Below are 15,952 nucleotides of genomic sequence, written 5' to 3' on the forward strand. Positions count from 1 at the left end.
ATTTATCCTCTAGCCATCCCTACTTAGCCATCACCAGTTATCCTAGCCAATATTTGGCGAACTGATGCGCTATGTTGCTGATACACCGTGCGATGAGAGAGGTCATTTTATGTTTGTCAACATACATAGTACAGAAACTCTAAAACAACCATGTAATTTTTTTAATGCGGCATTTGTATTGTGTGCAAGATGAGAAAATTACTGTTTCCCGTGTTTTTATAACGGATGCTACCACAGCATGTGTAAATCATTAGCTTCAAAATAATAAAAGTGTCGAGTCTTATGTATGAAGTTCTCGTGCATTTCTTAAAATCCCTTACTGAAAATTTATTTACAAACCCAAATTATCCTTTGCTTTTTCTTTCATGAAAATATTAATGAATACTATGGATTCACCAGTATTTTGGTTATTTGTAGTGTAAGTAACGAAAAAATTGGAAATAAAATAAAGATTCCACACACAGACTCGAACCCACGACTTTCGGATCTTTCCGCTGCAGCAGCCGTTGCCTGGATACCACCTTCGCATAAATGACCAATTCATCGGCCGACTCGCACCAGAACTGCTATTTTTCCTGTAGACCTGTCCTCTCGAGCAACCACTTTTGTCAATTTCTGGCCAACTGCTGCTTACGCCATAAATTTGGACGAAATCGGTGACGATGGGTCCACTTGTTATCTGGTGCAATTTCGTATTATGTACCTGACAAAATTCTTCAACGATTTCTTTCTACGATGAACGTTCAGTAAGTAACACTTTTTTATGAAAGGAGATTGGTTTTGTTCAGGATTCCAATGTACGATATTATTCCTCACTCAATTGGCAACAGATCCACTTTTTCAACATAATCTCCGTCAACGTGACGGTCTTACGCCACTTACGGAGAGGGCCTGTATGCCCGCATGGTACCACTCTACTTACTGGTCGGCGTCAACCTCAACGTCTTTCTGCACCAATAACCTCCCCATCATCGACGTACTGCTTCCCGCAAGGTGAATCCTACGTTGGGTCAAACAGAAGGAAGGGAGAAGGTGCGGGAGCCAGGCTGTAGGGTGGATGAGGAAGAACAATCCAGTGATTTGTTAGATTCTCTGGAGTGCGCAGACTTGTGTGAGGCCTTAGTTGTCGTGGAGAAGTTCGTTTTCATCCGTCCATCATCTCGAACGACTGTGTCCGCACATTCTAACATTGGCGGAGTCACAAATACGAGGGTTGGAACTTAAATAGTGGCAACTGCTTATTCACAACCGATACAACCGATTGCAGCTGTTAGTGTCCTTCAAAGTAGCCGTCAGCGTTGTGTAGAACCTGTTCCCAGTGACGTGGAAGGTATAGTATACCGTTAGCAGAGTCTGTTATGTTGATGGTGCGAATGGAGCGGTCTAAAGTTATGGCGATTCCCGTGTACGACTGTGATGGTGTTATCCTAACGCATTACGTCCCTCCACGGCAGACCTTCAATGCACAGTATTATTGTTCGTTTTTGAAGCATCACCTGCTACCAGCTTTGCGAAAGAAGCGGCGACACTTTCTGCGCAACCCACCCAACATTTTGCACGACAATGCGCGGGCGCATACAGCGCAAGCTTCGGCTGCTCTGTTCTGTCGATGGGACTGGGAAGTACTGTACCATCCACCATACTCCTCAGACTTAAGTCCTTGTGACTTTGATTTGATTCCGAAGATGAAGGAACCACTTCGTGGCATTCGCTTCAGAACTGTTCCAGAGATTCGACAGGCAGTAGACCGGTCCATTCGCACCATCAACAGAACAGGCTCTGCTAACGGCATGCTGCACCTTCCACATCGCTGGCGACGGGTTCTGCACAACACTGGTGACTACTTTGAAGGACACTAACAGGGGCAAACATGTAACTCTTTTCTATGGGTTGTGAATAAATAGTTGCCACTATTTAAGTTCCAACCCTAGTATATGTGGCCGGCCGGCACGCGGAAGACCGGAGCGATTTGCGCAATCTTGTTAAAAAAAAGGTGACAGACGCCTCGCCCAACGACTCGTCATGCTGTTGTTCACCGCCAGATCTCCATACATTCTGCAAGCACCTTTGAACATCTGCCATTCTCTGGTTTTCCGCCAAACGACGACAATGACAGCTCTCTGCTTGGAACGCACCCCCGTTATAGATGTCATTTTGAAGACTACGTCTTGCGTCGCCACGTACCTAAACTTCATGAAAGTATAGAGGCTGAAACGGGAATATGTCGCACAACAGAATCCGCATTTTTTCACCGAAATTAGCAGATAGAAAAGTGATGCATTACTTATTGAACGCCAGTCGTATTTTGATGTCTTATTATACCAGGTGATCAAAAAGTCAGTATAAGTTTGAAAACTGAATAAATCACGGAATAATGTAGATAGAGAGGTACAAATTGACACACATGCTTGGTATGACATGGGGTGTTATTACAACCAAAAAAATACAAAAGATAAAAAAATGTCCGACAGATGGCGCTTCATCTGATCAGAATAGCAATAATTTGCATAACAAAGTAAGACAAAGCAAAGATGATGTTCTTTACAGGAAATGCACAATACGTCCACCATCATTCCTCAACAATAGCTGTAGTCGAGGAATAATGTTGTGAACAGAACTGTAAAGCATGTTCGGAGTTATGGTGAGGCACTGGCGTCGGATGTTGTCTCTAGAGATGTCGGTCGATCACGATACACTTGCTACTTCAGGTAACCCCAAAGCCAATAATCGCACGGACTGATGTCTGGGGACCTGGGAGGCCAAGCATGACGAAAGTGGCGGCTGAGCACACGATCATCACCAAACGAGGCGCGCAAGAGATCTTTCACTAGTCTAGCAATATGGGGTGGAGCGCCATCCTGCATAAACATCGTACGTTCCAGCAGGTGTTTATCAGCCAGGCTGGGGATGATGCGATTCTGTAACATATCGGCGTAGCTCTCACCCGTCACGGTAGCAGTTACAAAACGAGAAACAAGCATTTCCTCGAAGAAAAAAGGCCCGATAACGGTAGATGTGGTAAATCCAACCCGTACTGTGACTCTCTCGTCGTGAAATGGAGTTTCCACGACAGTTCTAGGATTTTCGGTAGCCCAAATTCTGCGTTGACAGACCCTCGGAGCATGAAATGAGCTTCTTCGGTCCACAACACGTTACTCAACCAATCATCTTTGGCCATCTTTTGAAACGCCCACACCTCAAATGCCCTCCGCTTCACTAAATCGCCAGGTAACAGTTCATGATGCCGATGGATTTTGTACGGATAACATCGGAGGGTACGCCTCAGTGCCAACCAAACAGTAGGGTATGAAATGCCGGTGCGACGTGCGACTGCACGAGCGCTTACTTCCCGGTGCATAGACGAACCCGCTACAGTCTCATTTCTTCCTGAACTGTCTCAGCAGCATTACGTCTTGTGCTCGGTCGGCCACTACGGGGTCTATCGTCTAAACAACCCGTGGCTTCGAACTTCGAAATCAAAATGGCTCTGAGCACTATGGGACGTAACATCTGTGGTCATCAGTCCCCTAGGACATAGAACAACTTATACCTAACTAACCTAAGGACATCACACACATCCATGCTCGAAGCAGGATTCGAACCTGCGACCGTAGCGGTCACGCGGTTCCTGACTGAAGCGCCTAGAACCGCACGGCCACACCGGCCGGCAACTACGAAATCATTCTCGCCACAGCTGCATTTGTCAACGGACCTTTACCCGTTCGAATTCCCTTCCTATGGTGATATGATCGCAACGCTGAACTAGCACATTCCCCGTTATGATAATACAGCTTCACTAAAAGCGCCTTTTCAGGTAATGTCAACATGCTGCGACTGCTGGTGCATCTGATTCTCTCTCTCATTACAGCTCCTTTTATACACGATTGTCATGCGCAGTCACTGACGTGTTGATGCCCAGCGCAGCAAATGTCCAGTCGGACATTTTGTGAACTTTGTATTTATTTTTATTTTTATTTATATATTTTAGTTTTTTTTGTTCTAATAAAACCCCATGTTATTCCAAGCACGTGTGTCAATTTTTACCACACTATGTACATTATTCCGTGGTTTATTAAGTTTTCAAATTTATACTGACTTTTTGATAACCCGGTATTTGTGGATGCATTTGAAAATCAGTTCAAGCTTGGAGCTCGCCGATAGGGCTAAGCAAAGTTCCAAATTAATCAAACAGCCTGGAGGATATGTTCTTTGGATAACGAACGGAGGTAGATGCAGAAAATTTGACACAGAGGGTAAGTTTGAGGTGAGAAAGAAGGATGACAGGCGAAAGGAACAATTATGGTCGGAGATGTGTGGGCACAGGCGAGGAATAGCAGGCGGAGGAGGAAGAGGAGGAGGGCCGCGGACGAGGTGCAGATGCGCGTCAGTAGCGCGGCTTGTTTACGCGGGCGCGGCGCGGGCGGGAGCGGCAAGTGCAGCAGGCCCCTCCGCCGCCACCTGTTCGCGGCCGTGGTGGGGGCCGCGCCTCTCCCCCGTGGTGGGGGGCCGGGCGCGCTCAGTGCGAGTAGAACGCTCGCGCGCGCCGGGCGACCCGCAGGCAACAGAGCGCGCGTGGCCGCAGCCGCAGCAGCAGTCGCAGCACGAGCGCCCGCACACCCCGCAAGCTGGCCGGCCTGCAGCACAGCGCCGCCATGGCGCCCTGGGCCGGCGCCGCCCCCGCCGCCTGGGGGTGGCCGGCGCCGCCCCCGCAGCCTCCCGCGCCGCCACCGCCGCCGCCCGTGTCGGCGGCCGACCAGCCGCTCGACTTCTCGCTCGCCAAGTTCCATCACAACAACAACAACGACTCACCTCCCGCCGCCCACGCCGCCCTCTTGGGCCGCCGGCCGCACGCCGTCACGCCCCCTCGCGCGCTACCCGACGCCGCCTCCGACGCTGCCGAAGACGACGCCACCGGCCGCGACTCGTCGGACAACTCCTCCGACAACTCGGACGTCGCCCCCGCGTCTCCGCCTCCAGGTGAGAGACGCTGCCCCCGGCATGCCCGTGTGGATTTGGCCAGCGTGGCCCTCCAGTTGTCACCCACATATAGTACGTGTGCGAACCAAAGTGTTCGGGAACACCAGTGAAATTTTCCTCCTCCCAATGCTCTTCGTGAATGTTTCGTGTCGACAATAATGCGAATTTGGGTGCTTAACATCTCGTTCTTAACCAATACAGGATGGCAGCCTGCTTAAGTATTTACACTACCTTCATAGATCCTAAAGTGGTCAACGACAATAAGATTCATTCAAATAGCACTGTGCCTTCCAGTGCATGTTCCTTAATTAATTCGGGGGCTGCAGTACTTTATTTGACAGTCGGAAGGCAGAGTTTTGCAAATTTTTCGTTGCGTACGGTGCCTTTCTTGCAGCGTCTGGCACTAGAAAGTTTTATCATTGTTTACATGAAGTTCTGTGCCTCGTAAACAAAGTTATGACGTATATCGCAGTTCTTCTCCGTGTCTCCTCTTGAGGGAGGGTGCTCGGTAACTATTCGAGACAAAGAGGGGACATACCTTACAAGTCTCTCAATGGGAATGACAGGCGGTCTTCCCTTCTAAGCATCGGTTCGAGCAGTGATGTTCATAGTGGCGCTGACTGCAATCCAGTCATCACTTGTGTAATCAAGTCAAAAATTCTACTCACTCATGGTCACCGCACCAAGAATAAAGTTTGAATATTCTCCACAACCCACCTGTCAGTAGCATCCACTTCACGGCTGCACGTGTTATTTACGAGTTGTCGCACAAAGCCCGATTTATCTACTACGTCTCGTAAACTGTACACCTTCTAGCATCATCGCCTCTGATACGGTCGATCCACTTTCGTTAAATATCAGAGAAAAGTAGCGTGATGTGTTCTGTATACAAGAGAATCGTAAATCTGAGTAAGAAAGAGGACACCGCTACTAGCTTTTCGTATAAGGTCGGTGGTGTAATTTGCTGTGGAAATATAATGCTCACTTATTGGCAATGTCCAATAAATATACCAATTACGTTTCAAGTTATTACGTTTTATACTAATGTACGTTTCATCCGGATTTCTTGTAGCACAATTCGGCTGACAATAGTAATTCAATACGAACTGAGCTAGAGCATGTCGACAGTGTACCTTGTAGGTCCTTAGCGTACTTTTTGAAGAAACTTAACCAATCAAGAGAGTCAGATTTGGATTCACTGATGCGCATTGAATTTGTAAGCAGTTTAACATTAAACAAAGCGTGTATGGAATAGCTGCCTCAATCGTAGCCGAAAACAATTGTTTTCAGTTATTCACGAAAATGTCAACACGTGCTCGTGATGCTGATGTAGACATTAGAGGAGTTCTTGCAACAGCTTCCGACTCTCTTATGACTGATCTGTCGTAGTAAGACTTATCATTGTGCATGTTATTTTTGCCGGACAAGTAGTTTCGCGGTCACAGAACATATATCATATCATTTATGTTTGTCACGATTCTTTGGCTTGTGTTCTCCTCTAACGAATCGTTCCGTTCCCACATGGGAAAACTAGCAGCAACGCAAAGTTGTTACACTTTACATGCAAAGAATGTTGATCAAGGAAACATATTCCTATGAGCAGGTAAAGTGTTAATACGATGCAAACATCTGTCGTAGAATCTTGTAGACTTCCGGGAGTACAGTGGTCGATATTGTTTGGCGCAGTTTTTCCGTCAGACCCAAGAAGCTAATCGCTATTTGCACTGAAGCACCACTCAGTGATTTAACCCTCCGTCCCGCCCAAACACTTACACACACCTACGAAAACAAATGAATAAATTTGGATAAAACTCAGTAAAAGCGGAAACGCAAAGACTTTCCCTTCACTGGAACATTTTCAGTATAATCATGATCTTAAGAGAAGTACTACAATTTTTCTTCACATTTTATTGTCGACAGGAAGCTTGCAAATTCATCTCTTCGTCATTATACACCTACTCTTCAACCATTTTGTGTAACATCGGTTAAATTTCGTTTGACTTTAACCACTTGTTATTGTTCTGATATGGGACCTGCATCCCCGCAGGATCTAAAAGAAAAAGCATTTTAAATTTTCTTTTAGTCATTGTCTTCGCGGTTTGGATACATTTAAATCTTAAAAAGTTACAAATTAAACGTATTTCGCATGTAGCGTTCTGTTCAGCAGGAGAGTGCTATAAAACATGTACCTCGTACTTTTGCTGACACGCTAATTGATGTATATATGGCATTAATCAAGATGGAAAAAGTGAACTTGGGAAGAAGTAGTTGCATGTGTGTTGTACAATAACCTGTCAGCAACGTGTAATAATATTATAAGCGTAATATTTTCAACAACTAATGTGAATAACGTATTTTGTACGAAATACTTTAGTTTCGACTCGGTCCGCCAACAAGATATCCACAGGCTCCTTTCCTCTAATAACAATTATGTCTGTTTTCTGTAACACGCCAGCTGAGATACGTAATACATTATTAGAAAATGTTGATGGCATTTTTGTAAACTGTTCTACAGGAAAGCTGGTATGTCCACATTGCATACGTATTTATTTGACACTGCAAATTTGTTGAGTCCGGAGAGCCACTTTCTCATTAATTAAACGGTACTTTAGGTTGTCGCACGTCTATTTTACCCCAATGCAACTGCTGTTTGCTAAAAAATACACATTTCTTCGGGCTATTGCCATCCCTGAAAGATATTTAATTTCCCGTGTCACATACTGTGTCTTTACGACAGTCATCATTTAATAATGTATTAAAAAATGTTTAGTCCATGCAAACGTTTAAAGTGTTCATTGGTTCATAATTTTTTCCTTCTTTGAGAGCTATAAAGTTTGCCATTTACGCAGTAACAATGGAAACAAAGCCCGTGCTCTGTGCACCAAACAGTAGTTTTACCACGTATTTACTGCGACGGCTGTTTGGGCGAGGTTAGCATCCCTCCCAATTGTAAGTATATATTTATATACATGACGGAGTGTTTCGTCCTTCTAACTGAGAAAACTAAAGAAAAGAGAGACGGCTATATGTAAGCCGAGAATGCATGGGCCTGTTTCCCCTAATACTACAGTTGTGAAATTATTTATTCGAATAAGTTGCAATGTAAGAGTCCGACATACTCCAGCACACTGAATTGAATAGCTTATGGACGGTGAGAACAACGTTTTGCGTCATCTCGTAAAAATTATTCTTAATATAAAAAAGTTAGAAAAAATATTGAAAATTCCTTCATCCAGTACTGCACCAGTTCTAAGCGTTACTTATCAATTATCACATCACTGAATAAAAGGCAATACTAATTCACAGAGTAAAATACTTTTATTTATGCATTACGCCATGCAGATGCGCAATAAATCCAGTGTGGTCCACACCTGTAACTTTGCAAACTGTTGACTAATTTCCATTGCCAAAACGGACGCTGTCCAATGGACAAGCAATAGATGCTACCGTCTAAGCACACATCTCAGAGCGCTGTTGTTGGTAGAAACTACGACCTCTTTATCGCCTTAAAAAACAAGACTTACAAGAATGAGGCGTCAAAAATACAGATATACATAAAGTTAAACGCACTAACCATAGTCCTCAGAGCGGTTTGGTGAGTTGTAAGTTTACTACTCTCATCTACAACATTTTGCGGAATCAGCATACGACAGCAGGAATTAAATATTAAACAGCGTTTTTGGAAGCGGGTCATCCGTGACGTGGTTTACATAGAAAAGCGTTTCGTCATTCAGTGATAATCTCTACAGAACACTGGCATGAGTCACAAGCGAATGAGAGCGCCACAAATCGAGACGGAATTTGTTGTGAAATGTTACTCGCCATTCGTTATATCTACTCACATTAATCTCTCGGAATCTGCTTACACGTTATGTATTTATTCTGAGTTTATGCATAAACATTATCGACAATGTAGTAGAAGCATAACGTATATCAAACAGTCATAGTGTTACAAGCTGCTTCCCACAGATGACATGAGGTACTAGACTGTCGTATTTGCAAGCGAGTAAGGATTTTATTAATATTAATAAATAAAGAGGATGCAGCTAACGTGTAAATGATTTTTGTTTGACAGTGAAGTCCTCAAACTCCCAATAGCCCCACCATCTATCACAAAGTTAGTCGTGTCTGGCCAAACAGAAAAGTGTTCATCAGCTCATGAGTTGTCTTGCACAGAAAATTTAATATGCAAAATGATATAAAAACATGTTTTATAATATGTTCATAAAATCCGTAGATATGTCTGAAGAAGTACACGCAGACCGCAATAAGTAAAATAGTTGTGCAACTGCTCCACGGTGGAAAACGAAGATTATGCTTGCCTGTGTTGACGAGTACTTGTCTCGTTAGGGGCAGCCAACAAAGCTCCAAAAATATTTCCTCAAACCGCGTCTTACCAAGACCAAATTAATATTAATATAGCAGTCTATATTGCAGATCATAATATTCAACTTTTATACTGAAAGATGTGCTGTATTTCTCCGCAGAAACGATTCTTGCTCGATAAGACAGTTAAGTCTACCGCTAAGTTTGCTATTGCAAGAAGAGATTTATATTACAATTTCCTGTTCTGATAATTCGGCTGGCGGTAAACATGTGAATAACATTGTCTGGACAACACAGTTCAGTGAAGAGTTCTCATTAATTATTGTTAATAGCGCGATCAGACGTCGATCGTGTTATTGGGACGAAGAGGAGGGAGTTCGGTGTGCCTGTAACGTGGCTCCCACGGTGCCTTATCTCAGTCGGAACGGCGACACTTGTGCGTATTACTCGTTTATCAATTTCCGCTCTATCTGGAACGGCTTACGTTTCGCTCGTTGGTTAAAATTAGAGGCAACACGACTTCGCGCGCTCGACAGTCTGTTTCGCAATTAGCCGTGGGGAAAGGTGTGCTGTTAGGCAAAATGTCGCAGAGCCATATTCCTCTTATAGTTAGCTCTTCTTCTATCGGGAAACAAAACAGCGCTGTCCAGTAAACTTGCGGTGGTGTTTCCCGTTGTTGTGATTTGTTCCAATGTGTCACCCGGAAGGAATTTTCGTAGCTATATTCGCATTTAATAACCTGAAAGTCGGTCTGCAAAAAATCGTCGCGCTTTACTACCACGTTTCAAAGTGGAACCACAGATTCGTGGTACACATTATTGTGTAGGAGCTATCACAGGGAACTGTGCTCAGTCCCCCTCCCGCTTAAAAGAGTCAGTTGATCCAGAGCACTATTAGAGAGAACTTCCGCCTTACGCAAATCAAAGTCCTTCCCCATACGTGTTCCAGCACTTTAACTGTTATTTTCAGTTGCCGATAGTTCGAAAATGCAACGTGTGTTGGTGAAACAAAACTGAATTAACTGTGTCAAGTGCAAGACAGAAATTTTTCCGTACGAAACACGGAAATTAGGAATGGCTTAAATATTTAAAAGATGGCAATTACTTCGTTCTTTGTTGAGTTGTTTTCGGGACATACTATAGTCGAGTATGCACAAAATAGAGTTCATAAGTTTCAAGAGCTGTTTCCTTGAGTGTTTTGACACAATATGCTGGACGCTAGTCGTTGGCTACAGCTTAATTCGTCTGCTTTGTTGTGGCGAGTGCTGTACTTTCAACACACTTGCACCACAGGTTAGGGACTGTATACAAGTTATCTTCTGTTTCCCGTTGACTGGCGTTACTACCAGATTACTGCTACAATGACTCTAGGCAAGTGAAAATGCCTCTTAACTCTTAAGTTACTAAACGCTCGTAAAATTTAAGACTGCTGTTGGCACCAATTCGCTGTTCTCGCCAACCTGGTGTTGTCAATACAAGGCGTAAAACAGGTCTTTTTGTACTTATTTTGTATGTGACATACCAATGGAGAACTTGTATTGTAATTAAGTAGCGCATGAACTTTACTTCCTTTAAATTGAATATGTACTAAAATTTACGATGGCCCAGTACCAATGTAAAATTTTCCCGCCTTTAACGTTCTAAATAAATAAATAATTCAAGTAAGTTATCTGTGGACCCGCTTAAACGACCACATGTGATCAAGCTATGTTCTCTCTTGTAATGCCATTTATTGACGCTTAAGATCAATGTGTACGTCTAACGAGCTGCTCTATTGAGCTTGCACAATAGCGACTGAAAGTTAGTAAACCAATGTTTTACTAAATCTGCGCAGTTAAGTACACCAGACATTGTGAACTAAATTGTCGGGTAATTTTCAGGCCATAAGTATCACTCTCAAGACTGTCGTACCCCTTACCCAAGACAAGGATGATAAGAGGGACTACGTTTTGACAACTGTAATACCGCTATAATGATTTTCACGGGAAGTAAATATCCCTTCAGTAACCCAAATTAAAAAGTTGTTACAGGCAACATTGTTTAACGTTGCTTTCTTCTGTAACATCAAAGTTTTTCTTTCAGTCATCTGAAAACGATAACCGGTGTCGCCACAATTTCTGACGCTGTGGTCAGTCTGACCACAAGTAACTCTGTTCCCCTTCTTTCACTCTCTGCGGTCGAGCCTATTTGATTCGGTAGAATGCGTCTTTAGTGTACCTCAGTAGAATTCTGTAAGTTTGTCAGAAAATTATCTGTGGCTATTTTTACCATTGTACTAATTACAGCCAGAAATAAACAATGTATTAATATTATAAGTTTAGCGCTTCGAAGGTTCGAATAAATTTCTTTCATTGATTTACAAATTAATTTTGTAACTTAATATTGATTCATTATACTCTCTTCACCATTCACATCTGCTGAGGGACTGTAATTTGTGTGATTCTTCTTAAGGATTGTAATGAATTTCGAAAGATGTCGGAATTTTATCAGATCGCACCCCCACCCCCTTCCTCCCTCTCTTCTACTTACCTGCGCTATTCAGCCGCTGATAGTGTCATCGATATTGTATTTATTTATTTATGACTTCAATTCAAAGTCTAGTTTTCCAGCGACATATTGTAAGACTGTCACTCAATTGTCACCGTTTAACGTTTATAGAAACGGGTCACGCTTGAAATCAGCCGTGGATACGTTCTAATCCGTGACAGGTAGGTGTGGACCGGCATGCACCTTGCGGTCGCTCCCGGAGAGACGTTCCATTTGAAGGCGGAAGATAGCGACTCGGGAAGCAGCTTATCAGCCCCACCTCGCGTGTCGAGTCGCTTCTCGGAACGATAAAAAAGACGAAAGCTCGGGCAAGGGCGCGCCACGGACGTTCCACACCTCTTGCAGGATATTTTTGGGGAAAATGTACGTATGCCTACGAGTTCATCCGCACGTGGAGTGTCGTTTTCAAGTTGTCTGCGAGAGATCATTTCTCAACATAAATCCGTCATTTTAAATTCCACTCATGGAAACGACAAACCCTAGAGCTGTCGTTTGACCTCTGTTCTTACATACAGACAAGATTCACCGGTATGAATGACAGGTATTTTTCCATATTTACATTGTTGCAATAGTCACATAGCCTCAGTCATTGGTAAAGCTGTTGGAAAACTTAATTTCATCGGTGAGATGCTGGGAAAATCAAGGCAGACCACAAAGGTGACTCCTTACATAGTCCTCGTGCTTCCAATCTAGAATACTGCCCGAGCGTACGGCACCGGTATGAAATAGGACTAACAGTGAATACTGAACGTATTCAAAGATAAGCAGCACGCGTGGTTACAGGTTTGTTTGACCAACGGGGTAGCATTATCATACTAATTCCTTCATGTAAATGACAAGGGAACCTGGGCGACAACATCTCTGTCAGTTTCTGCCACTATGAAGCCATACATGGAGCCACTTGCGTAAACAAAGGTTGTTCTGTCTCTCCTAAAAATTCCAGAGTTTTAAAGGTACCCTTACGTAATAAAATGTGTATTTTCGTTATTGACATAGTTGCCCTATAGTTTTAGTAGATATAGATTTATCAGTAGTGCATCATATGTAATCATTGTGCAAAATTGTTTCATTTATTAAGGACAGTAGTAAAAACAAATACAACATATGTAAATAAGAGCTACGATTTTAAGGTTCATTGAGTTACCGGGCACGTATTTCCGGATTGAGGAAGTGGAATACATATTAAGCCGCAGCAACCCTAGAACGCATCTGTTGAGCTGGCTCTTTACTCGGAGATAGGTGACATTTTCAAAGGACTGCTGTGTTCGAACGAATCGTAGATGTCTTGAAAACTTGGAATTTTTTCGACGTTCCCAGTCACTTGCAAGGAAAATGACAGTCAACAGCCGTCTGTCTTGTCCTCAGTATATTATTCTAGTCCTTGAAATTTTATAGCTCATTTGCTTTCATGTCTTTCTTGTTTTGGAGTTCGCCAGCTCATATTTTTCTCACCGTAATGCCACACATGAAACATTACCCAAGAGAGTGACTATTCATACAGTCCACCTTATGTGTAGCAGTAAAACGTTTGCACACTTCTTGGGCTCAAATGAATCTTTAAACTCATAAGTGCTGAAGTTCCGTTACAAGCACCTGTAATTTAGGTACGTAGTCCCATGTATGCACGCCGGCATGAAAATACAGATCACTAATATTACGTTAAGTTGTAAAGGTACGAACCACGGCGACGAAGTAACTGCACACCTTTCATTCACTTTTCTACTTAAGTTACAGTTGACGGTTTCATAGTTAGATTTCATTATGAGACAACTGAAATATCAGAAACAATAGAAAAACACTGACTCCCATAACAGAGCCAGCAGGGAACATCGGGCTCAACAGTTTGTTGTGGTGTGAATTTTAGAAATCTGTGCATAGTACAGTGAGAGATCCAACTCTCTGAGTAATGCGAATAATAGTGAAAGGCAGGATGTTAATAAACCGCCTTGAAGTTAACTTGATTAGTGAAGTCACTCCAATATTGGTCTACACCATTTGAAAATTTTACATCCATGTAGAGGACAGTGGTATTACTAAAAGTCTTATGGGACCCACAAGTCAGTGCTGAAGTGATCCCGCTCTAATCGCCTTGCATATAACCGATCTAATTGAAGCCCGTTTCCGCACTCGGACTATACAAGAACGTTTTTATACAAGGAAAACTTTGAACATGTTACAGATACAATGACTAGAAGTGTGTTACGCCGGTCTTTGTAGTATCAAACTGCGGTCTGAAACAACGCAAAACCTTTGGAAGTACCCTTGCGGACTTAACGTTATCGACTAAATAGATCTAAATAAATAAACACCGCATGGAACTTTGTTTCTTTTCTTACCGACCACAGGTATCAGTTTTCCAATCCCAATGTTGACAAACTGCATTTTGCGGCGCCAGATCTGAAGATAATCTATAGCGCAGATTCAAAACGGTAGTCGATGATAAAAAGTTGTGATCCAGACAGTGTTTGTTATAACAAAGGAAATCACAGTTCCTAGTACAGGGTGCCAGTTATAAATGGAACCGGTTTTAGGCACATGAGCTGAGCTTAATGCTTTTTTTTTTTTTAAAATAATGAAGTGCCTTGAAAAAATTATATCAGCGTCAGAACAAAACCCTTAATATCTTGACTGTTTTTGGTTCAGATTTCGGCAGATTAGCGCTTCTGAACTGCTACGAAGGTAACTTCAAGAAAATGTACATATAATATGCATTTGTTAGCAGTCAAATAAAATAACACAATAACTGTTGTAATTTAACTAGGAATAGTTGACACTAATAGCATACCACAACTGTGCTAAAAAAACTAGCACTTAGAGACTGGCCAAGGAGCAGGGCACATGTATGTCGTCTTTTGTCGTACTTTGTTCGTAGAAAAATGTTAAACTTGTACCAGTTAGGTAATAGCTCAACAGTAGATGTGGCACATAATCTAAAAATTTCTGCTGGGTGAAGAAACCATAATACGAAGTTAAAATGACGATTATGCTGGTGATTCTGTAGTTTGATGAGCTACGGCATAAAAATACCAAAATTATTTCCCATTTTTGCCTCTGCTGAGATGGCGAAATGCTTAGAAATCGCCTGTGCTAATAATTACTAGCTCACAATTGCCTTAATGATAATGGCGTAGGAGCTTGAGAATATCGTGATACTGATTTGAGACACCTGCGTCTACATCTACACACACACACACACACACACACACACACACACACACACACTGCGGAAGCCACCGTATACTGTCTGGCAGAGGGTACCCTGTACTACTATTCGTCATTTCCTTTTCATGTTCCACTCGCAAAACAACTATCTATATGCTTCCTTACGAGCCGTAATATCTCTACTCTTATCTTTATGACCATTACCCGAAATATATGTTGGCGACAGTAGAATATTTCTGCTGTCAGCCTTGAATGCCGGTTCTTCAAATTCCTTCAGTAGCGCTTCTCCAAAAGAAAGTCGCTGTCAATCTAAATATCTCCATTTGTGTTTCCGAAACATACTTGTATTTGTTGTAATTTACCGGTAACAAATCAGAACAAATCTATCAATCTACCTCTGAATTAGTTCGATACCTTCCTTAAATCAGACGTGGTGTGGATCCCAAACACTCTAAGAGTCGGTCGCACTACAGGTGAACCGAACCACACTTTTCTAAAATTCTCCCTATAAACCGAAGTCGACCATTCGGCTTCCCTACTACAGTCCACACACGCTCATTTTATTTCGTATCGCTTTGCTACGTTACGCCTAAAAATTTAATCTAAGTGGCTGTGTTAAGCAGCACGCTGCTGATACCGTATTCGGACATTAGGGGTTTCTTTTTCCTACTCATCTTCATTTACTTAGGTTTTTCTACATTTAGAAGTAGTTACCACTCATTACACAAACCAGAAATTTGTTCAAAGTCATTCTGTATTCTCCAACAGTCACTCACACCCAAACCGCCAGATGTCAGATCAGTACCAAAAAGTTGTATGCCGATGCAGTATCAACCAAAACTCCGATTTAGTTCGCACTCTGTGTTGTCGTTCAGCAGAACGGGCGTAAACGTTAATTAAAAGTAACACCAGAGCTAAGGTGCACAAGAAAAGCGTAACTG

At 42.7% G+C, this 15,952-nt stretch overlaps 1 protein-coding gene across 1 annotated transcript in view; it reads left to right on the forward strand.

Moving 5' to 3' along the window:
* Positions 1–4,299: 4,299 nt before the first annotated feature.
* LOC124803368 (protein disconnected) overlaps positions 4,300–15,952 on the forward strand; it is a 607,629-nt gene continuing 595,976 nt past the window's right edge. Inside the window, exons 1-2 of the mRNA XM_047264554.1 lie at positions 4,300–4,442; positions 4,559–4,977. Coding sequence (XP_047120510.1) covers positions 4,300–4,442; positions 4,559–4,977 — 562 coding nt within the window. The remainder of the gene's footprint in view (positions 4,443–4,558; positions 4,978–15,952) is intronic.

Source organism: Schistocerca piceifrons, chromosome 6, assembly GCF_021461385.2.
Source record: "Schistocerca piceifrons isolate TAMUIC-IGC-003096 chromosome 6, iqSchPice1.1, whole genome shotgun sequence".
Taxonomy (NCBI): domain Eukaryota; kingdom Metazoa; phylum Arthropoda; class Insecta; order Orthoptera; family Acrididae; genus Schistocerca; species Schistocerca piceifrons.